This window comes from Peromyscus maniculatus, chromosome 23 (genome assembly GCF_049852395.1).
Source record: "Peromyscus maniculatus bairdii isolate BWxNUB_F1_BW_parent chromosome 23, HU_Pman_BW_mat_3.1, whole genome shotgun sequence".
In the NCBI taxonomy this organism is placed as follows: Eukaryota; Metazoa; Chordata; class Mammalia; order Rodentia; family Cricetidae; genus Peromyscus; species Peromyscus maniculatus.
Window position 1 is genome coordinate 40,123,812 of NC_134874.1, and position 22,397 is coordinate 40,146,208.

Below are 22,397 nucleotides of genomic sequence, written 5' to 3' on the forward strand. Positions count from 1 at the left end.
TTGGGTGTTGGTGATGCTAGAGCTGTGGGAATCCTGCCAAGAAGAGCTATAGAACAAGGTAAGAACCAGCCCAATAGAGAAAAGCATGTTGCAGTCAACAAAGTTCAATGGAGGTGGAGAGCTGAAGAGTTCTTTGACATCATACATTGTGGGGCATTTACCCACCACCCCCACAGTTCCCCAGAGTTTTCTTGAGTGCAATCAGCAGGAAATATTAGATAGAAGGATTTATAGTGGAGAATATCACGGAGATAAACAGATAGAAAATAAAGGATAGCCTCGAGAGGGCCTGGAACCTATTTCAACAGGCCCGGACTGTCTCTGGCCCAGAGTTTTTAATAGAGAAGCCAAGGGGCGGAGCAAAAGACCTCCTCCCCCAGCACAGCCAAGTGCAGGCCATCTCAGACACCTGCACTCAGGCCCGTGGTCCTGATCATCCTCTATTCGGACCTGCTGGGTAAAGCCATGAGGAACCCAAGAACGGGCTCCCATAGGCCCCCCCTTCTTAATATATAAAAAATAACTATTAATGGCTTACAGCAATCACCATAGCTGTTACTCCTCCCAGTATAGGAGTAGAGGATGATATAGATGGCATTTCTCTTTTGAATTAGGTCCAAGGTGACCACAGCAGTCTTAGCTGCCTCAAGCCCTTTCTAAACCAAAAACTCTTAAAGCGACTACAAACTTAAAGAATCCATTAGCTTCATCATTACCATTAACAGGTTAACATAAATATTGCTATACATAGTCAGGTCCTGCACCTTCCTGCCTTAGCTCTGTGCTCCAGGAAGTTTGCAACTGCAAGAATCCTAGTATCCCCAAAATGCACTCCAACTCAGAGCCGCTGGCCAGTCGCCCCTGGGTTTTTGGTCAGAAGTGAGGATACAATGCTAATGGAGTTTGCATTGCTTCAGGGGATCTTTGCATTAGGACGATTAGGAGCACCTTTTCATTCTGAAATGCTCACTCAAAACCTTTGATGCCTCAGCTTGGCTGTAACTGAAAAGCTTGGTTTTTCTGCTTTTCTCAGGCAAAGTTTCCTGCCCTCTGGGGCTCTCTATAGCTCTTCACCCTTACTCTCCCCAAGCGTTTCCCTCAGGGTACTCTGACCCACTGTCTTTTACTAGCTTGAAGAGACAGAGCTTAGAAGGGGTTTTTAGAAACTTGTCCTTGCCCTCCCCTCCCTTGTAAAAAGCTTCCATAGGAAACTTTTTCTTCCCCATAAGCTCAAAGAAGAGTTTTTTTTACTACCCATAAAGCCCAAAGAAAGATTTTTTTCCCAGTTTGCATTTATAGCTCCCAAAGTGAGAAATTGAAGAGTTTTTCTTTCTAGTTGCCTTACTTATTTTTTCCTACACAATCTTACACTTATAAGTTTTTCTTACACTATACTACCCTATACCTTACTTATTTTTCACAGATAGAAATTGAGAAAGGGATAGAAGATAGAAAATTTTGACAGAAGAGAATTTCACTGCAGCATCGGACATCCTTCCAGTTTGCTTTCCTTTTCTCTCGAGGATAAAACCCTGCCTCCCAAAAATATATATAAAAATATATATATTTTTCATAACACCGGTATGCCTTTCCACTGGCAGGGCTGACAGCACTTTCACCAAAAACTCTGTAATAAAACTATTATTTTCCTTTATCTTTAGTCCCTATTACTTTGTCTTAAGTCCCTGTTCATTTGTCTTTAGTCCCCCCTTTTCTTGTTCCCCCTTTTTCTTTAGTCCCTTTTTTTTCTTTTTCTTTAGTCCCTGTTCATGGCGCCATTCTGTGGGGCGTTTACCCACCACCCCCACAGTTCCCCAGAGTTTTCTTGAGTGCGATCAGCAGGAAATATTAGATAGAAGGATTTATAGCAGAGAATATCACGGAGATAAACAGATAGAAAATAAAGGATAGCCTCAAGAGGGCCTGGAACCTATTCCAACGGGCCCCGACTGTCTCTGCCCCAGGGTTTTTATAGAGACGCCAAGGGGTGGAGCAAAAGACCTCCTCCCCCAGCACAGCCAAGTGCAGGCATCTCAGACACCTGAACTCAGGCCACTGGTCCTGATCATCCTCTATTTGGACCTGCTGGGTAAAGCCACGAGGAACCCGAGAATGGGCTCCCACAATACATGGAAATGCAAATTTTGGAGTTTGTCCTGCTGGGTTTCAGTATTGCTTTGGTCCAGTATTTCCTCACTAGGTTCATTTTCCTCCCTTTTGGAATGGTAATGTATATTGAAAGTATGTAATCTGCTTTTTGGGTTTGATTTTAAAGGTGATTACATTTAGAAGATTGCCACGAGTCTCAGAAGAGAGATTGAACTTTGGACTTTTTTTTTTTTTTGGTTTTTTGAGACAGGGTTTCTCTGTGTAGCTTTGCGCCTTTCCTGGAACTCACTTGGTATTCCAGGCTGGCCTCGAACTCATAGAGATCCACCTGCTTCTGCCTCCCAAGTGCTGGGATTAAAGGCGTGTGCCACCACTGCCCGGCAAACTTTGGACTTTTATTAAACAGTGTTATAACTGTGAAAGACTATGAGGACTTTTGAAGTTGAACTAAATGCATTTTACATTATGATCTGGCTAAAAGGTTATGGGGACCAGGGAGTGGAGTGTGGTGGTTTGAATAAGAATGGCTCCATAGGCTCATATATTTCAGTGCTTAGTCATCAAGGAGTGGCACCACTTGAGAAGGATTAGAAGGGTTAGGAGGTGTGGCCTTGTTGGAGGAAGAGTGTCACTGGGGGTGGGTAAGCTTTGGTGTTTCAAAAGCCCACATCAGGCCCAGGCCAGCACCCCTCTCTTTCTCTCTCTCTGCCTGCAGACCAGGATGTAGCACTCAGCTACTTCTTCAGTGCCATGTGTGCTGCCATGTTCTCCATCATGATGATAATGAAATAAACCTCTAAAACAGTAAGAAAGCCAATAAGATCACCCACCCATGGTCACTGCATTAGCTCCTGTTTTCAGGCTTCCTGCTCTGTTTGAGGTTCTTTCCTGACTTCCTTCAATGATTGACTAGGATGTCGAAATGTACGCCAAATAGACCCTTTCACTGCCACATGCTTTGGTAATGGTGTTTCATCACAGTAAGAGTAACTCTAACTAAGACAGTGGTATATAGAATAGTTTGTCTAAAACTTTACTTAAGAAAATGGTATATCTTACAAGACATGAATCAAATCCAGGTCATATTCGATGGCCCTTCCCCAGCCCTGTACCCTGATGTAACTTGCAATATGTTTGAGTGGATTATATCCAAGTTTGCTGGTTGTTAGGGAAGAAGCATATTCCACTGTTCAGAAGGATACATGTGTATTCCATTGCAGATGGGAATGCCACTTTGATAGGTTGCTAGGAGAGTGTGCTGAGTATATGCAGGAAAGGCTCTAAGACTACCAAGTGCAGTATGGTAAATGGAGTATATGTACAGCCCAAACTGAGAGTTTCAGGTCACTAAACTATTCTCTGTACTTACCTGCCTCCGCCCTGCTCAAAATTTCAGAAGGCAAGAAGGATTCTATCAGAAACCTGGACAGACACAATTCATGAAATAATCTGGCAAGATTCTGGTTTTATTCTGATTGTGCCCCAAGTACTTGAGTGAATCTAAATTTGAATGTAATGAGATCCTCTGTTAGGTAGAGAAAAATCTCAAGATGTGAGAGCATCAGTCTAGTGATGAGAAACAAGCTGTAATTGTCAGAGATCAGCACCACTAAGGAGAAAAGTGCTATTCTGGGCCAATGGGGAGGGTGTCCTGAAGGCATCCCACTGGAGGTTCCATTCTGTGAAGGTTCAAACTCATCTGATGAAAGCAAACCAAAACTGAAGAGATTTCCTGTTTCTTTAAGTCAACTGACTATGACACAGAGTCAGCACATAGAAGCTGATGTCGCCATGGTCATGAGGAGACAGGCTCTACCTGAAGTTGGCAGCAGCAGCAGCCATGTAGTACTATTTTGAAAGCACACAAGATGTAAGATTGGTGGGTTTAGGAAGTCCTGCTTCATGGTTTCAGAGAACAGCTGAGGCCAGGCCATGTGGGGCAGTGCTGGAGTTGCCTTGGGAAGGCCCTGAGAGACCATTGTGTTAAGCAACAAGAAAGTAAACTACGACACTGGAGATCATATCCTGACATACATAATAGAGGTCACAGGCTGAGGACCAGCAGTCCTCTTCAGCAACCCAAAGCACAGCAGTCACTGCCCACACCACCACTGAATTTAGGTGAGTCAGCCAGGTGAGCAGGCCTAGAGACTCAGTATTTCTGTGGCCAGAAGATAAGTGGTTGATGTCAACAGATCCTCTGACTTGAGCTCCTGAGAAGCCATTGTCAGTGCCTGCCTCCCCTTCATGGATTAAGGACTATCTGATCCCTAGCTGAAGAGTATAGTAGGCTTCATCCATAGTGACAAAGCACGTGTTTCACTTGCTCAAACCCCCTACCCCACTCTCCCATAATACCCATCTCCAGTTTTGGTTAAGATTCCCCTGCTTGGTGAACCCAACCTTCTTGTACCCCAGCAGTAGCTCCTCATTTGTGTACCTCACCAGATACCTGGGCAGGTGATGAGAGGGCCATCAGACTCCACAGCAAATCATATAGACCACAACAACTCAACAAGACATAGAGCTTTCAGGAATTTATAATGAAGAAATAACCAACCAAAGGGGAAGGAACAGAGATGAGAGAGGATGCCAGCCAAATGGTGCTTATAAACTATGCTAGGAAACAGTCAACATCTATTGGGGGTTTAGGGAGCATCAGTTAACACCACCCCACCACAAACACCGGTCTGGGGAAAACTGGTGTTAATCTCTTTGCATTGATATAAACAGATATTAGGGTACAGTATAAAGTGGGGAGTTTGAAACAAAATCTTTAATTTAGTTTAATAAAACAATACTTTCAGAAACATAAAGGACTCAAGGGGGTAAGGAAGATTCACTTCCTATCTGCTTCACCCTTTTTGAGCTATCTCCAGTCGACTTTGTTGCTCAGAACTCTAGGAGGAGGGCCCATGAACAAAGAAAGGATTGTCATATCACTCCCCATACCCACTCATAAAGTTAATGAGTGGAATAGGGTGGACCCGTGTATGGTTGAGTAGGAAGGCTCAACAGTGGAAAATTCTTCCTTGATCTAGGTAGCCTTCCTGCTCAGCACTTGTCATTCACATTTATCTTGCCTATAGGAAGCAATCCTACCTTAGACTTATGATACCACAAATTTTTCTCAAAAACTTTGCCAATACAGAGAACTGCTATCCAAACTACTCAGTGTGGTATGACAAGAACTTTTGGGACTTCCTAGCCAGCTCTCTTGGGGAACTCTGGGAACACTGATTTTTGTTTAGGGAAAAGCTCTGTAACTTGCATTGAACTGGTGAATAATCCACACTTGATCATTCCATGTGCTGGCCCATCTCCTTGTGGGTAGTTTGGCCCAGGCTGCACTGAGAAAACTCAAAAAGCATCATGGCTCTCCAGAAAGCATTCCAAGAGGGAGGTCTGGTCGTCAGGCCACTGCACCTGAAAAACCAGCTCAGTATTACACATAGAGGCATGCTCTCAGGCTCTGAAACACCTGCCTTCCTACCTGGGTACCTCCTGGCCTCATCAGACCCGTTCTGGAATTAGGAGAGGGATCTGTACCCCAACCCCTACCCAGTTCTGAATATAGTAACATCCACCCACAAGTTACTTACTCACTGCCCAGGATAACTACCTCTGAGAAGAACCATGCAAACCTCAGAGTGTCTTACCTGGCTGGAGGGCAAGGTTTGGCACAGCTCCATGGTTGACACAGGTGCTGGCATGGCAGATGAGGCTGGTGACACCTCTAGAAAACTGAAAGGGAAGACCTCTGTCTTGTACAGTTCTGTTTCTCACATCAGAAAAGGTTCTGTCTCTAGGGGATACTGGATGACATCATCCCCATAGTCCCATATCTATATATCAAAGCCATTCTGCATGACAGATGGAATTGTAAACACTGGTCAGACAAGGCAATCTGAAGAGTTCATCAGGAGGAAAACATAATAATGTGAGCAGGCTCATGTGGTAGGTCATAGACAGCAAATGAAGAGGGCAACAGTGATGCTGATCCAGTCCTCCCAGGACAATCTCACAGTGCATACACTAAGCACTTGACACCAGAGAAGAGCAAAGCAAAAGCAAACAAAAGGCTGGTCATGGAGTCAAAACCTACAATTACAGCACTCCCAGGCTAAGGCAGGAGGACAGCTGGGAGTACAAGGACAGCCAAATCTACAGAAAAAAAACTTTTGTCATCAAACAAACAAACAACAAAACTCCTGAGTGCACAGTATCTGATTCTATTTACATGGAATTCTACAGAACTGCCAAGGAGTCATTTCCTCCTGGTTGAAACATTCCCTCCAGGAAGGAGGAAGATGCATGAGACTCAGGAATTAAACAAACTTCACATCTGGGAAAGCTGAAACTTTTAAGATTCACAAAGATCCCTCCCCCAAGGTTATTGAAGCAGTAAGCAACTGCTGAGTGTGGAGACTTGGATTAGCCAAGCTGCCTGAAGGAGACTCTGAAGAGCTGAGATGCCCAGCGAGGATACTAAACTTGTCAAATTGCCTACAAGAGAGCTTCAGGATTCCAGGTTTTGGGGGTCATCACACATGTTGGGGTTGGTTTTTGGTGATGTAGCTGCATTTGGTCATCCCTACTCTGTAAGTGACCCCTTAAACTTATCCTTCACCCAGATGGACTTTGGTGGTATTGCTACTTTGATTTGTTTTCAGTTCCCTGTCTGGGATGAGCATACATCTATTTCTATCTCCCCCTGGAATACCGTCACACAGAAGAATGAAGCTAACCATTATACTGGAAGATCATCCCTAGCCCTGGTGTGTCAGAGACCCGGTGGGTGACATGAGAAAGGTTCCATCACAACCTGGAAGCATGGCCTTGGCCATCCCTAGTGAAGATAGGACAGGTGTATACTGAAACAGGATGTAGCAACTCTTTTAGCATCAGAAGACCCCAGGCAATATTTCCAGTCTTCTTGAGATATCTTCCAACCTAGAGGTTTTTGTCATCTTATCTTGACCAAAATACCTCAGATCATTCATATACTTCACCAATCTACAGTCTCTTGAAAACCTGGGGCATCTTCTCTCAATAATAGAACCCTGGGATACTCTGGACACTATGCATCTTTGTCTCTTTAGTCCCTTAGGCTGTTGGACACTATCTCTCTACCACAGAGCCCTCTACTGGCCTATACACTCATGACCCTCCAGTCCTCCCAGAAGCCCTTGGTAGCCTATCTTAATAAAGCCCATATCTTAGCATCTCTTAGGTTTTTTAAGCCCTTTCAAAACAATCTGAAATATTAAAAGGTAAAACCTTGATACTTCTCAGAAACCAGCAGCCTTAGTCTATGGAATAAATATGAAGAAAATGCTTGTAAATTCAAGGAAGAGCTCTGGCCAGGGGCAAGCCTGCATACCGTCCAAGGTACAGGATGTCCATGTATGTGTCGGTGTTTGTGGTGTTCCTTGGTTGAGGGAAGGAGTGTTAACATTTTCAGAAGCACATAAGGAAAGAACCTTATCTGCAGATTCTGAAGTGATGAGTCTGTAAACTAAGCCCCAATCCTGCCTTGCGATCCACAGAATGCCCAGGACTCTTCTGCCTTACCTGTGGGGATGATGAATTTTGGAGCCTTCAGTGGAAGCTGCCTCCCCACTGCTCAGTCCTGGAGTATCCTCTGGGTATAAGCTCTTAAAGCAACTACTGTGGAGGTCAATAAATTCTGCAGGCAAAGAAATTCCACAAACCATAGGTGAAAGGAAGGCACACAGCACACCTGTGGCACAGCCACTGTCTCCAGGAGGCAGCCAAAGCTGAAAGAAAACAGTTCACCACCCCAGGGTCTCAGCCTCACTCTCAAGAAAATGATGGGCAGATCTTCCAACCTCTGTTGCCTATCTGACCTTCAGAGACAAAGTGCAAGTCCATTTCTGTTGACTCTAGGCTGGGCTTTCCACTATGGGCTTTTGACAGTCCAATGCCACAGTTTCAATCTACTCCACATGTTCCCCCTCTTGTCCATGACATGCAACCTGCACATCAGGCTTTGGCAACAGGCCAGCTTTACTGTTTCCAGTTTTCACCTCTGATCTTAGTTTTCTGAGATTTCATTCAGGAGAAAGCTGGTGCTACCTCACCTTGCCCATTGACTTTCTCTCCAGCGGTGCCACAGAGTGACTTTTTGGAAGACCTTTAACTCTTAGAAGACAAGATAGTAGATTGGGTTATCTCTGGGTGGATATACAGGTAGGAGAGAAGCCTGAAAGGAAGACTCCACACTGCCTTTAGTCCATGCAATAGTACAGCCAACACTAACATAGCTGGACCCCAGACCAGAAACAGGGGCCTGGGGTAAAACTTGCTCTAGCCTCCTGCCTGACAACTAGATTGGAGGTGGAAGTAAGAGACTCCCTGGAAGCTCTCAGGCCAGGCAACAAGCTTGGTGTATGCAGTAAGTGTCAAATGGAGAGAAGAGAGGGAGGAGGGATTGTACAAGCAAGTGGGGTCAACATCATGATGGAGAAACCCAAAGAGATAGCTGACCTGAGCTAGTGGGAGCTCAGACTCTGGACCAGCAGCTAGGGAGCCTCCATGGGACTGACCTAGGCCCTCTGCATGCGGGTGACAGTTCTGTAGCTTGGTCTGTCTGTGGGGCCCCTAGCAGTGGGATCAGGACCTGCCCCTCATGCATAAGCTGGGTTTTTGGAACTTATGGTGGGATGCCTTGCTCAGCCTTGATGAAGGGGGAGAAGCTTGGTCCTGCCTCAACTTGATATGCCATGCTGATGATGCCCATGGGGGAGGCCTTCCCCTTTCTGAATGGAGATGGAGGAAGAGTGAATGAGGAGGGTATACAGAAAGTGGAGGAAGGGAACAGGAAGATAGGAGGGAGGAGAAACTGTGGTTGGTATGTAAAATAACAGATAGAGACAGAGAAAGAGAGATACTTTTAAAATATAGAGCTTGTGATGCTTTGGATGAGAACTGTGTCCCATAGCTCAGGTATTTGAAAACTTAGTCCACTTTTGGTGGTGCTTTGTGGGGGGTGGTATGGAACCTTTAGGTGACAGGGGCTTGCTAGAGGAAGTACATTTTAAAAAAATGTATTTTTTAAAGAGGCAATTAGAAGCTGCAAGAAAAAAGGATGCATTATGTTCAAGGAATGCTAAGAAACACAAGGCAAGTCAACACGGCCTTGCAAGATGGAAAGTTGCATAACTCTGTTGTGTTATACACACAAAAATGCAATTTAAAGGCACTTACAACTACAGTTATAACTGAAAATCAGACTACTGACATTTCTACCCTAGAGTGATGTGCAGGACACAAAGGGGCAGGTACTCACGCATTAGAAAGGACAGTTTGGGGGGTGGGGACAGTTTGACATATGGACATAACTACTGTCTCCCAGTTTAACTCTTTCCTAATTGTCTTGTTTTTCATTCATTTTTTTACTCAAAGACATAAATGAGAAATAATCTGGATAATTTGTGGGAAGAGTCTGTTCCTGCTCCAGTAGTTCTGAGTTTCACTGAACATTAAAGAGTCAAGCAGTCGGTGGCCATATCCACACTTCCTCCCCAACACAGAGCCTAAGGACCTGAGGACATGAGTAGTTGTGGGGGACAGACCAGAATCTCATTTTTGTGCAAGGTGGACCCACCTGCATGGCTGGGATTGCTAAGGGTAGCAAGGGCCATGGCCATGGGGGCATCTTCAGGATCCATGCCAGAATCCAGCTGGTTTTTATGGTCCATTTGCCCCATGTTGAGAAAAACTTCCTTGAAAGATGACAGTGCAAGGGACATCATCCTTGACTCAGGGGTGGCCATAGAGGAATCAAGCATGTTGCTGCTAGCAGCCAGGGAACAGAGGCCAGGGGCAGGACATATGGAGGTGAGTTTGACAGGATGGTAACTTAGCTCCTCCTGGTACCCCTCACATCCATAGAGTGACCTGGGGAACATAACCAAACAATGTGCCTTTGGTGGGTAGAGGCCAAAGCTGGGAGGGAGGAGTTGGGAGGTGATGCCATCTAATGTTGGAAATGTGGAATGTGGCAGACAAAGCTGTGGAACTTGGTACATCGATAATCACCCTGCCTGCTCATCCCTGTGGCTGCCAAGTCTGGGCTCTGACATGCGCAGTCATAGACACTTATAAAGTCTATTTCATGGAACCCCCAAACAGAAAATGAGTGAAAAGACCTTAATATTAAGTGAATAAATGATGGTTAGTATTAGAGGAACAAGCCGGGCAGTGGTGGTGCACGCCTTTAATCCCAGCACTCGGGAGGCAGAGGCAGGCAGATCTCTGTGAGTTCGAGGCCAGCCTGGTCTCCAAAGTGAGTTCCAGGAAATCTAGGAAAGGCGCAAAGCTACACAGAGAAACCCTGTCTCAAAAAAAAAAAAACTAAAAAAAAAGGAACATCAGGCAGAAGCTGACAATAATCTAATGAAAATTCCATCAGTGCTAATGTGCCTCAAACATGAACAGAGCTTTTGTTCAATATCCCCTCAATCTCTGTGACAGCCTGTGTGGCAGGCCCTATCACATCCCTATTTCATAGAAGAGAGGTCACATGAACCATCACCTAGGCACACACCTGGCCAGTGTCCAGCCTGGCACTGCTCCCGTGACTGATCAATGCTCGGATATATGCAGAAGGTTTGTGCCTTGCCACAGGGAGCAAAGTGCATGGAGAGGATCAGGCAGTGAGAAACATACCAGCTGCTGCTCACTCCATGAAATAAAAACCTGACCAAATAGAAAAAAAGAATACAAAATCAATCCACAATGCCAAGGCCCAGCACACAAAGGACTGGGGTTAAGGTTAAATTATACTCTTCTCTCCACCCAAAGAAGGATAGGACCAAAGAGGAATCATGTCCCATGGACTGAGTTGATGGCACTACCTGAAAGCCATGACTGTGAGGTTGTGCCGTCTTCAGAAAAGTTCACAGCCAAGGACTGCAATCCATGTGATTCTTGGGTGGTCTCTGGGGACTGTAGAGTCCAACTTCCTTCATATCCAGCTAAAAGTAGAGCAGAGAGATGGGTACAGTGGGTCTTAGCCTCCTTCCCAGCTGAGAGCAGCTCCACAGTAGCTTGTCCCTTGGTCTGACTTCAGTACAAACCAACAATTCCAAACCTGGAGATTGATTCATTTCCCAGATCTACTCATTGCCCCCCCCTCACTATGTCAATCCCCACCTTCAGACACACACAGCCATGCCATGGTCAATCCCAAGTCAGCTAGATCTTGTAAAAATCAGCCCCCAAGAAGCCCTTGGGCTGCTCACCTGACCACTGAGACACAGTCGCAGACACATGATGGTGTTCTGAAAGTGGCAGTGCTTCAGGACCACTCTTATTTGCACTGGAGACTTCTGATGTGGCCTCCTGATTTTCAATGTTCAGGGCACAAGGCTTCTGACGTCGCCGATAATTGGCAAACCAGTTGTACACTTGCTCATGAGTCAAGCCAGTCTCCAAAGCCAGTTCCTTCTGACCCCCAAATAACACAATCATCCTTGAGTTACAAGGGTACACAGAGGTGACTGGGACAGCTCATATTCACTAAGGAAGCTCAGCCCAGCCCGACCCCGGGAATGGTGGCAGAGATGGTGATCAGTGAACTGGTACACTGGAATCATATTGTCTACTTAGCACATGCTGAAGAAGTAGACAGAGAGCAATACATACATGCCCCACCTCCTGCACCCACTCCTTTCTAGGTCAGCTGAAGCTCTAAGACCCAAGACCCTAAGACAGGAAAAGGACTAGATTGATGCTACCATGAATCAGTGCCTGCACTGCTCCCAACCAGGAGCCCTCTTCCTTGCCCCATTGTGACCATCACTTGGGATCACAGATAACAGGATTGGGGAGCATCTGCAAATTAACCAGAGTGAGAAGTAGGCACCCCACCATGAGAAAACCAAGCTTGGCAAAAAAGAGGTCAGGACAAGGTGGAGTCCACCAGCACCCTGGGAGAGGGCTGGGGATCCCACTGAGCTGAGGAGAAGGAAACAAAGACAGCTGAAGGAGCTACACAGTGGAGGGGGCCGCCTGAAAGAAGAAGGACCTGCCTAGGAGAAGGACAAGAGGTCCTCGGGGAAGACGGAAGGGAAGTCGGCTGGAGGGAAGTAGGAAAAGCTGCCTGGGAAGAGAAGAGAGGTACTCAGGAGGAAGTGAGGAGACTTAGTTATTGGATGAAGGAAGGCTTCTGGAGTGTGGCAGAGAAGCCACTTGGAGCAGGCTGTTGTCCTTACCAACTGGGCCTTCTTGGGATAAGTGCTCACACCTGTGGCAAAGTTCTGCAGATGGCAGCGGATCTCTGGGAGGAAGTTCCGGCTCTTAGGGCCCGCAGGGCAGAGGGTAGGAGGTGGGGGGTTCCTGGATAAGGAGGGCCAGGAGGAATTACAACGTAAACTCCACTTGCTCCCTTCTCAGGTCCCGGCACTTCACAGGGAAGGGGTTCTGAGATGCATTCTCCAGTCCACCCCTGCCTCCCATTTCAAGTCACCTCAAAATGCCTAATTCCTACTTTCTGGGAGGTCACTTGATTGTCTACCACACTCTGCAGTCCTCCAGTGAGAACAGGATACCCCAGAGCTCAGCTCAGCAGGAACACTGACTCCCTGTACCCAGCAGGAACACTGACTCCCTGTACCGCCCTGTTTACAGCAGGTTTAACAAATTTCTTCCAGCATTTCTTCTTCAGGGTCATCCCTATGAGCTCTTAAAGCTGGGAACCTCTCACCTTATACATGAATCCATCTATCTGCCTCTCTTTTTTTTTTTTTTTTTATATGGAACGCTTCACGAATTTGCGTGTCATCCTTGCGCAGGGGCCATGCTAATCTTCTCTGTATCGTTCCAATTTTAGTATATGTGCTGCCGAAGCGAGCACCTATCTGCCTCTCTTTCGTAGCATAACTTCTCAGAGAATAAGAAAGATTATTGCCCCAACCTTCCATATACTGATGCTGGCATCCCCCTGGCCCTCTCTCACTATTCCCTGAACTCAGCTTCCTAGCCCCTTGTATCCTCCATTCTCATCCTCCTGCCACACTTCCCCTTTTATGCTCTGTGTGCGGAAGCCCTTGCACTGTGCAGGAGGACCATCATTATTTCTTCCTTCCTCTCTCCGCACTGCATGGGGGATTTCTGAGTCACTGAGGGGACCCTGTAGCTATCTTTTTCTTATGTCTAGGCTGATTTTCCTGATCTTTCTTTGAATTTCTTCATAAAGGACATAGGGCATGTATAAAGGTCACCTATCTGTGGAACAGATGATATCCAGATGTATGTATGGCATGTGTGCACAGCCCAAGAGCATCTCATCTAACACATCCCAAATGCAATCCACCCAGGACTCCAGAGCCTCCACCAGGCCAAACACATCCAGAACGAACTACCCTGCTCTGGGCAGTTCCTAATCAACAGAGAGCACCTCCTTTTTATATTTCAGCTCTGGACCATAGCTGATCTCCAAGACACTGTAGTGCTGACCAGCATATTCGCAGCATATCCATGTTCTGATCACTGCCCACATGCTCCTGAGGTTGATTGTCTGTCTCCAATGACTGATTACCTACTGAGCTTCCAAGGACTTATCTCATACTGTCAATATTTTTTAGATGCTGATTAACAATAAAATAAAACAAAAAAAAAACAAAACCCAAAAAACCCTGTTTTTCCTACAGTGAGCGGACCCTGTGACTCAGAAAGCCCAGATTACTTGGAGCAGCAAAGGGAAGCCTGCAGCCCTCCTTCTCCACTGAGAGGCCCCAGATGAAGAATGAAAGCTCCACAATCTCAGTGTCTAGGGATCCCTGACCTTGTATCTCCCATGAAACTCCTCAGGCATGGGACTTGACTATTTCACGCAAGATTACTCCTCCATAAATGATAAAGATGAGACTAGTATTGATAACCTTCTCATCCTGCAGCCCCCTGCCCCATGTCTAGCCTGACACCTAGATGTGGGGAACAGATGATCTGAGAAACAGTTGAGCAAAACTCAGTTGCCCTTCACACTCACTATTCTCATCTACAGGCTTCTTGTCTAGTGATGATGGGAAGTACAAACAGTCAGGATGTCAAGGTTCACACAGCAATCCACTTCCAGCCACCACAGCACTGCGCTGTCAGGCTTGGTGATGGGCACACAGGGGTGGCAGTCACGATGTTCATTACATTTCAATAAATACTGCTAAGGTGACTTCCTATCCTTGTTACCTCAGCTCTCTTGGGTTTTGGATGACACATCTGGCCCTTGGAAGACCCAAGGATCCACAACAGAGGAGAATTAGCAAGTACCTCTTCCTGCAGCGAAACTTCTGCACTGGGCTCAGCATGGTGACACCCAGCTTCCTCATGGTCAGGTGGTAGTGAATGTCATTCCAGAGTTGTACCAGCTCCTTACTGCCTCCTGGCACCCGACACCCCTGTGGGGAAAGCCTGCTGAAACCAGTCACCCCTATAGGCCCTGGAGTGTGTGGAAATCTGTCATCCACACCAACCCAGACTATGGGAAAGGCAGTCATCTATACTTGAACTTACTGGTCAACAAACGACTAACGTTAGCCAAACATACAAGCCTTCCAATTCCTACTAGTCCCTGAGAAAGTGTGACCCTGGGCCAGCCACTTACCTCACAGGCCATGGTAGACATTTATGCCAGCAACAAACAGATCTAAGGTCTGGTTTCTTATCTTAAACCCTTCATCCCTCCAAATAAATAAGCAAACCCAGTCATCCAATGAATCATACAAGTATAGAGAGCAAATATAGCAGTTTCACTATGTGCTGTTCTCTTTACTTGGCTCTGGGCAATAACTCCCTAAATGAGTTCCTAGTCCCATTCCAGGGTTTCTAATCACCAATGCCACTAATTGTTACTGATTAATCACCTCAGTTCCAACCATGCACTCCCTGTCTGTTGATCTCATTTTTTTCTGGATGGTTTTGTGTTATCATTTTGACACAGGCTGGTCCGTAACTTGCCATTACCTTTCCTCGGCCTCCTGAATGCTAAGATTATTGCTATGCACCATTTTATCAAAGCTTCAGGTCAGATATCTAGGGGTCTATGTCAAAGGTGCTACACAGCATTACATCAACACATTTGCTCACCACTTGGCATAGGATCACCATCCAATAAGGATTTTGTAAAAGGTATTTGTCAAGGTCACCAAGGAATATCTTGGTCAAGTGGGAGTGGGCCATCCTGCCTGAGCTTATGACACCTTGGGGATGGTGGAGGCTGCTGTGTCCCCACTACTCTCTATCATACCTCTAGAATCTGGAGGGCTGAAAACGGCTGCTTCTGCTGGATCAGGACCTGGGTGCACACCAGCGCCACGTCTGCGTTTTCTAGCAGATGCCAACGATGCTGGCTGTCCAGAATGGCTTCCACCAAAGATAACACCTGAACAAGGTTGTGTTGGAAGTCCCGACACAGCTTGCCTGCGAGAGTCACCAGCTCTTGTGGAGGAGAGTGGCTGTCCCCATGCTCCCTCAGCAGCCTCAGAAAGTTCTCCATCCTGCAGGAGCAACTCTGTCAACACAGAACGTTCAGAATAACACCGATACCAACTGTGTTCCATCCGCGATTCTTCGGAACAATTCCAGGAGGCAGGTGTTATGAGGCTACATCACTTCCACGGTAGAATATCACACCTGAGAAAAACTAGGGTGGTCTCACACATCCTTCTTCTAATTCACCCAAATAACTGTGTCCCTAAGGAAGGCAGCTGTGCACAGACCATTGAGCAGGGCACTCTGTAACCATCCAATCTCACCTTTCAGAGCCTTGACCCTTCTCCCTGGACGGATCCTTGCATCTCTTTTTCCTTACTATGCTCCAGGCTCTGATATAAGCTATGATCAAATTTCTTTTTGCTCTTTCCTGTGGCGCCAGAGTTTTCCAGAGACCCTGGCTGGCATCTGCCACGTGGGTTAACAAGGCACTCATCTAACCACAGGCAGTTGCTCCTTTCACAGAGCAAAGGGCACAGACTTCCAGGATGAAATGCTGAATCCTGGAGCATTTGAAAACAGAAGGAACCCACCAAGGGAGAAAATACAATGATTTGTCAGTGAATTCACAGGCTCTAAGAACCGCCCCCCCCCCCCCCCCGTAGGGCATTGGCACAGCATGTTGATGATATATTTTTCAGGCATAAAATCTAATCACAGAGATCCCATTTCTGTGGAACACGGGGAACAAGTGAGAATGAGTACTGGCTGTGCCTTGCAGTAGCTTACTGGGCCTGCTACCAAGAACCTCCCTGCAATTGGTTCCTGTGCACACTGGGGTCTTCATCATGTGCTTCAACAGCTCCCAACAGAAGGTTCAAGGCTCTCATAGACGAGGAAGAAAGCTATCTTAGGACTCCCATTTTGTCCAGTACTCTAACTCCCTGCTGGCTGGGGCCAAGGTCCATTCCTGATGAGACCCTTATCTGAGGAAGGAAAAGGCTCTCTGAACCCCCCACCCAGGCTGGAACCACAGGGCCAGCAACACGGTGCCGGGTACCTTTTCAAAAGACTTCTTTTTCAGGAAGAGGCTGACCAATGCTGGACTCCAAACACCGGAAGTGGAGACAGGAAGGTGCCGTGCTCAGCCCCACAGCCCACCAGGCTTTCCGGACACCACCACCCCCACACACACCGAGGCGCCGTCTCACAACACCCTCCCACCGTGTGCCCTTCCGCCAACTCCTGGCTGACATGCACTTCCCACCCCCACATCCCACCTCCCACCTTCCACCCCACCCCCGTGTGCCTACTTTTGTGGTTTTCACAACCGGTGCCCCTGGGCTGAAAGGTATAGCTACAAAGTATCCAAACTTCAATCTCTGCACTGCCCAGGCCAGAGGCCCATATGACTATTGAATGTTGGGGCAAGACACCAAGACCTGTGCTTTGTGCTTTCTAGCAGGATGGGAGAAAACTGACCCAGGACATGCCCTGTAGCGTCCTCACAGTGCCCAAACCATAAGCAAAGTTGGGGCCACTCTTGTGCCCTGTGTTCTTTGACTTGTCTCTGGCCACATGGGGGTGTGGGCACCCCTGACACAAACTCTGAAGACTTTGCGGGCCTTGCAGGGATGGGACAGAGCCTTTACTAGGGTTCCCAGATATTCAGAGGGTGAGCATTTACTCTATGTTCACACTGCATAATCACACTATGGGTGTGGGATGAATCAAGCTTGGGGGCTCTGGGCAAAGGTGACTCCTACAGCCAGTTTCCAAGGGGTGGCTGAGCCTGGTGGGAGAAAAAGATAGTTTAGCAAGTACATAAATGGCATTCAAAAGCCAGGAGGAGAAAAATGCTCTATCCCGTCAGCCGGAGATTCCAGCCCAGGCACACTGTATGTTGACAGCCTCAGAAAAATTCCCATAACTCATGTCTTATGTTAGATTTGCATAGTAGAGTTCTGAGGGTGGGATTCTGGTTATCAGTACTCATGATCAGGACAATTGACCATGCTGTATGGCACAAGCAGATGGATGAGTGTTGTGAACCCATGTGGAAAGCAAAGGTGAAATTATACACAGCACATTAAACCATGACTGCACCTAGAGAAAGATAATTTGTTGTTATATTGGTTTCTGGTTTGCTGTTATTTGCATTTTTTGGGGGGGGGTTCATGTAGACCAGGCTGGCCTCCAACTATGTAGACCTTGAATTTGGTGTGGAGACAGGATAACCTGGAACTCTGATACTTCTACCTATCTTTCCCAAGAACTGGAATTACAATGGAGTGAATGCTAAATCAACGTAGCATATCTTTTAAATATATGTAAGATGCTACATTCTTTTGTACATTTGAAAGAAGTCTGATACATCATTCTAAGTTCTCTTTAGTTGTGTATGTTTGTGACTGTGTGTCTGTGGGTAAACATGCCACTGTGTGTTTGGAGGTCAGAAGACAAGCTGAAGGAAGCAGTTCAAGACTTTCACCTGAGGTTCCCAGGCCCTTGCCTAGACCCCTGACTTGGCCATTCTTCAACCATGATAGGTTGTGGAAAAAGACCTAGCAGGGTGTAGGCCCTTGGCTCAGCAAGATGTGCCCTTGAGTCACTGACCTCGGGCCTAGCTCTATTTGCTAAAATTGCCTCACCAGATGTCCCCACATGATAAAAAAAATTAAAAATTACAAATAGCAGGATCATGATAAAGATAAAATGGAGTAACCACAGCAACTGCTATAAGAGAACAATAACTTCCCTGCAGCTGCAACTGACCAATTAAGCCAAGGACAGCACCTCTGACTGGGAGTTACACCAATTCAGAGTCTGTTCCTATGCATCCCATAGACCCCCAGATCCCCCTGCTTTACCTATAAATACCCTGCCCCATTGCTACTCGGGTTCTCTCCTGCTCCATTGCTGTGACAGACAGAGGGAGAGGCCCGAGTTAACTTGCAATAAAAAATTCTTTGCTTTTGCATCAGATCTGGCCACTTGGTGGTCTTTAGGATTTTGGTCTCTGGGCACAACATTTTGGAAGTTCCACTGAAATTCCCCAAACCTACTACGACCACCTACCTGCCATTCAGTCTTACAGTGCCTACTATCAGGTAACTTTCTAATTTGCACAGGCAAGCTCTCCTTTCAGTTTCTAGTTTTTGTGTCTGGCTGATTCTAGCTGTTGGAGTTCTGTCTGTGAAGCCCGCATAAATTCTAAGTGAATGCACTGGCAGATCATGGGTTGGGTACCTGGCAGACAATCTCATCTCAAGGTGGAGCAGATATCCTCTAAATGGCTGACCTGCTGGCTAACTAACCCCAAGCCCACCAGAGGCAGCATGGAGTGTGGCTGAGAGGGGACCACCCAGGGTCTCATTGAGAGACTGGCTTTACTGAAGTAAAGCCTGGAAAATATGGCTATAAATTTCTATTAGTTTTTATAGATACTTTTCCAAAATGGGTAGAAGTCTTCCCTGCCAAGCACAAGAAGTCCCACATGGTCGTCAAAAAGCTACTAGATGACATTATCCTCATGTATGGATTTCCTGAATTGCTAGACTCAGATAAGGGACCCACATTTGCTGCCTAGGTAATTCAAAGCTTAGCTAAGGTTTTGAGGGTGGTTTGTAAATTACATTGTGCTTATAGGCTGCAGAGTTCTGGACAAGTAGAGCATATGAATCAGATGCTAAAAGAAACCCTTACCAAATTAATCATGGAGACTGGCTGAGATTGAGTGTCTCTCCTTCCTTTTGCTCTGTATCAAGTGCAAAACTCTCTGTATACACTTGGACTCACATCATTTGAGATCCTGTTTGGTAGACTCTCTCTCATAGTTGCCAATTTGTGGTCAAAACTGATTACTGAGTTCAATGATGCTAACTTGTTTGCCTCCCTAAATGCAGCAGCCTCAGTATTCAAAGATATCTGGCCTTGATTGCAAGAGATGGGTGAAAAAGCCCCTCCACCCACTTTGCACCAGTTCCAGCCCAGAGATTGGGTCTATGTCTGCAGACATCAGCACAGAACCCTAGAGCCTCACTGGAAGGTACCCTACACTGTGATTCTGATCACACCCACTGCCATCAAGGTTGATGAAATTGCCAACTGGATCCACACTCCCATGTCCATGTAGCTGATCCAGAGTTGAAGGAGCCACTGAGATCATCAGGAGGCAGCAGACCCTGCTGGAATTGGATGGCAAAACTTGATCCTGACAGCCTCCTGAGACTTACACTGAAGGTCAGATCTCCCGATGGCCATACTGATACCTGCTTTGTTCCCTGCCCTCCTAAGATCAGATGGGGATGTTAGTAGCCCACACCAATGCCTAAATCTCGCTTGGCAGGTTTTAGATACCCATGGAAACCTGGTCAAGCAGATATCTAAAGCCATCCAACTGGAGATATGGTTTCCTGACATTGTTTTTGACATTTGTGAAATAGCAGGCCCTCTCTGGAAAGCCAAACCTGGGATATTTGGTGTACAACTATATGGGCAACTGATCATTTAAGGAGGGCATGTTTTTATGTCTGTCTAGGCTGGGAAAAATTAAGAGCTAACAAATTGGGGGTCCATCTGACTAATTTTGTAAGGTTTGGAGTTGTGAGTCCACTGAACACATGTGGTAGAAGCCCCCGGTCACAACAGATCTCATCTCACTCCACCAAAAACCTAATAGTGTCCCCACTGATCCTAAATCTGATACCACTGTGACATAATTTGCCCAGGACCTGTCCCACACCTCTGTAAGCCTGTAAAAATAACCTTCAGAAAACAAGGTAAAAAGGCAAAAGATTGGAATATCTGTAAAATTTGGGACATTAGACTATGTGAGTAGGATATGATTCAGGTGCTCTATTCACTCTTCAGTTGATAGTCTTAATCCCTACCCCACCCCAGGAGAGCAGGATCCCCAAAAGATAGGGCCAAACAGAGTGCTGGCCCCACCTGAACTGGCCCCTGTCCCAGAGAGAACACACTGACTAGTCCCATGCCATCCCAGCTCCCCTATCGATTGTTACAACCCTCGGGGCACCTCCCCTCCCCACTATGCTGTCTGCTCAGACCGTACCAGAGCCAGACCCTCTCTTAAAACTGCCAGAGGCCCCTACCAAGTCCTAAATGCTTCTAAACCAAACCTCACCCATTCCTGTTGGCTATGCCTTGACACTAAGACCCCCTACTATGAGGCAATAGCTGCCATGAGAAATGATACTGAATCTGTCCAACCTTCTCAGTGCTGTTGACAGCAGAAAGGAGAGGGCAGGCTCACTCTACTGTGTCTTGTGGAAATGGGACTCTGCCTAGGAACCGTGCCTGCCTCTAACAAGCCACTATATAATTAGAAAATTCAGAGCTTCCCACAGATACCTCCTTCCCCTGGGGGATGGTGGTGGGCATGCTCCTGCAGGTTGGCCCCCTGTGTCCATTGGTACGTATTGAGTCAGACAAAAGACTTTTGCATATTGATATGTTTGGATCCAAAAATAATCTATCATCAAGAAAAAGACATATGCCAAAGGCTAGAGTGGAACCAGGCTTGACTGAACTGAGAGCCCATGACAGTCTTCATGTTAGGTGACCTCCTAAGCTTGGGACTAGCAGCTGCAGGGTCTGGGATATCATCTTTAATGGTACAAGAGAAATATTACAATGACCCACGAGCTGCTATCAACACAGACATAGAAATGCTTGAAAACTTTATTGCCAACCTACAAGCCTTGCTGTCTTCTGTTGCTGAAGTGGTGTTACAAAACAAATATGGGTTGGAACTCATATTCTTACAGCAAGAGGGGCTATGTGCAGCTCTTGGAGAAGAACGTTGTTTCTATGTTGACCATATGGGGTGATAAAGAGTCTTTGGCAAAGGTCAGAGAGAGGTTGGCAAAAATGTAAATGGGAACAAGAACAAACACAGAGCTGGTGGTCACTGTTCAACTCATTCTCATGATTGAAAATCTGATTTCCACCTTGCTGGGTCCTATACTGATGTAGTTACTCTTTCTCACCTTTGGTCCCTATATCCTGAACAAATTAGTTTCCTTTGTTAAGGAACAGATAAATGCAGTATAGGTGATGGTGCTGAGGTCTCAGTACCTTCCCTTAGGGACCCTCAGAGAGAACTCATGATTGGGTCCTCTTAAGTAACATCTAGAGGGGGAAATGAGCCCAGGCCCTTGCCCAGACCCTGCTTTGGCCATTCTGCAGCCATGACAGACTGCAAAGAAGACCCAGCAAGATGTAGACCCCTGGCTCAGCAAGATGTGCCCTTGAGCCACTGACCTTGGGCCTAGTTCTAGTTACTAAAGAAACCCCATCACATGTCCCCATATGGTAAAAGAAACTAATTAAAATTACAACTAGCAGGCTCATGTTAAAGATAAAATGTGGTAAGCACAGAAACCCTGTAAGAGATAATAACTTTCCTGTGGCTGCAACTGACCAATGAAGCCAAGGTCAGCACCTCTGGCTGGGAGGTACACCAATCCTGAGTTTGTTCCTATGCAGTCCATGGACCCCCAATACCCCCTTGCTTTATTCCCTATAAATATCCTGCTCCATTGCTATTCAGGGTGTCTCCTGCTCTACTGCTCTGAAAGATGGAGAGAGAGGACCAAATTAACTTGCAATAAAAGACTATTTGCTTTTGTATTGGATCTGGTTGCTTGCTGGTCTTTCAGGGTCCAGACTATGGGAACACCACCACCATGTGTGTCCCAGGCTCAAACTCAGGTTGTCAGACTGGCAGCAAGTGCTTTCATCTGCTGAGCCATCTCCTCGGCCTTCTTCCCATTTGGTTATTTATTGTTTTTTAATCCAGGTCTTATACA

General features: G+C 46.4%; 1 protein-coding gene and 1 non-coding gene across 2 annotated transcripts; both read right to left on the reverse strand.

The window, feature by feature from the left end:
• Positions 1-4,522: 4,522 nt before the first annotated feature.
• LOC102927620 (anomalous homeobox protein) lies at positions 4,523-15,642 on the reverse strand. Its single transcript, XM_076560113.1, has 8 exons — positions 15,380-15,642; positions 14,404-14,531; positions 12,351-12,474; positions 11,379-11,583; positions 10,992-11,111; positions 7,684-7,798; positions 5,769-5,853; positions 4,523-5,535 (listed from the first exon to the last, which is right to left on the reverse strand). The coding sequence occupies exons 1-8, from the start codon at positions 15,626-15,628 to the stop codon at positions 5,470-5,472; spliced, it is 1,092 nt and encodes a 363-aa protein (XP_076416228.1). The 5' UTR covers positions 15,629-15,642; the 3' UTR covers positions 4,523-5,469.
• Positions 12,885-12,991, reverse strand: LOC121825548 (U6 spliceosomal RNA). Its single transcript, XR_006067875.1, has one exon. It is a non-coding gene; the product is annotated as a U6 spliceosomal RNA (small nuclear RNA).
• Positions 15,643-22,397: the final 6,755 nt, after the last annotated feature.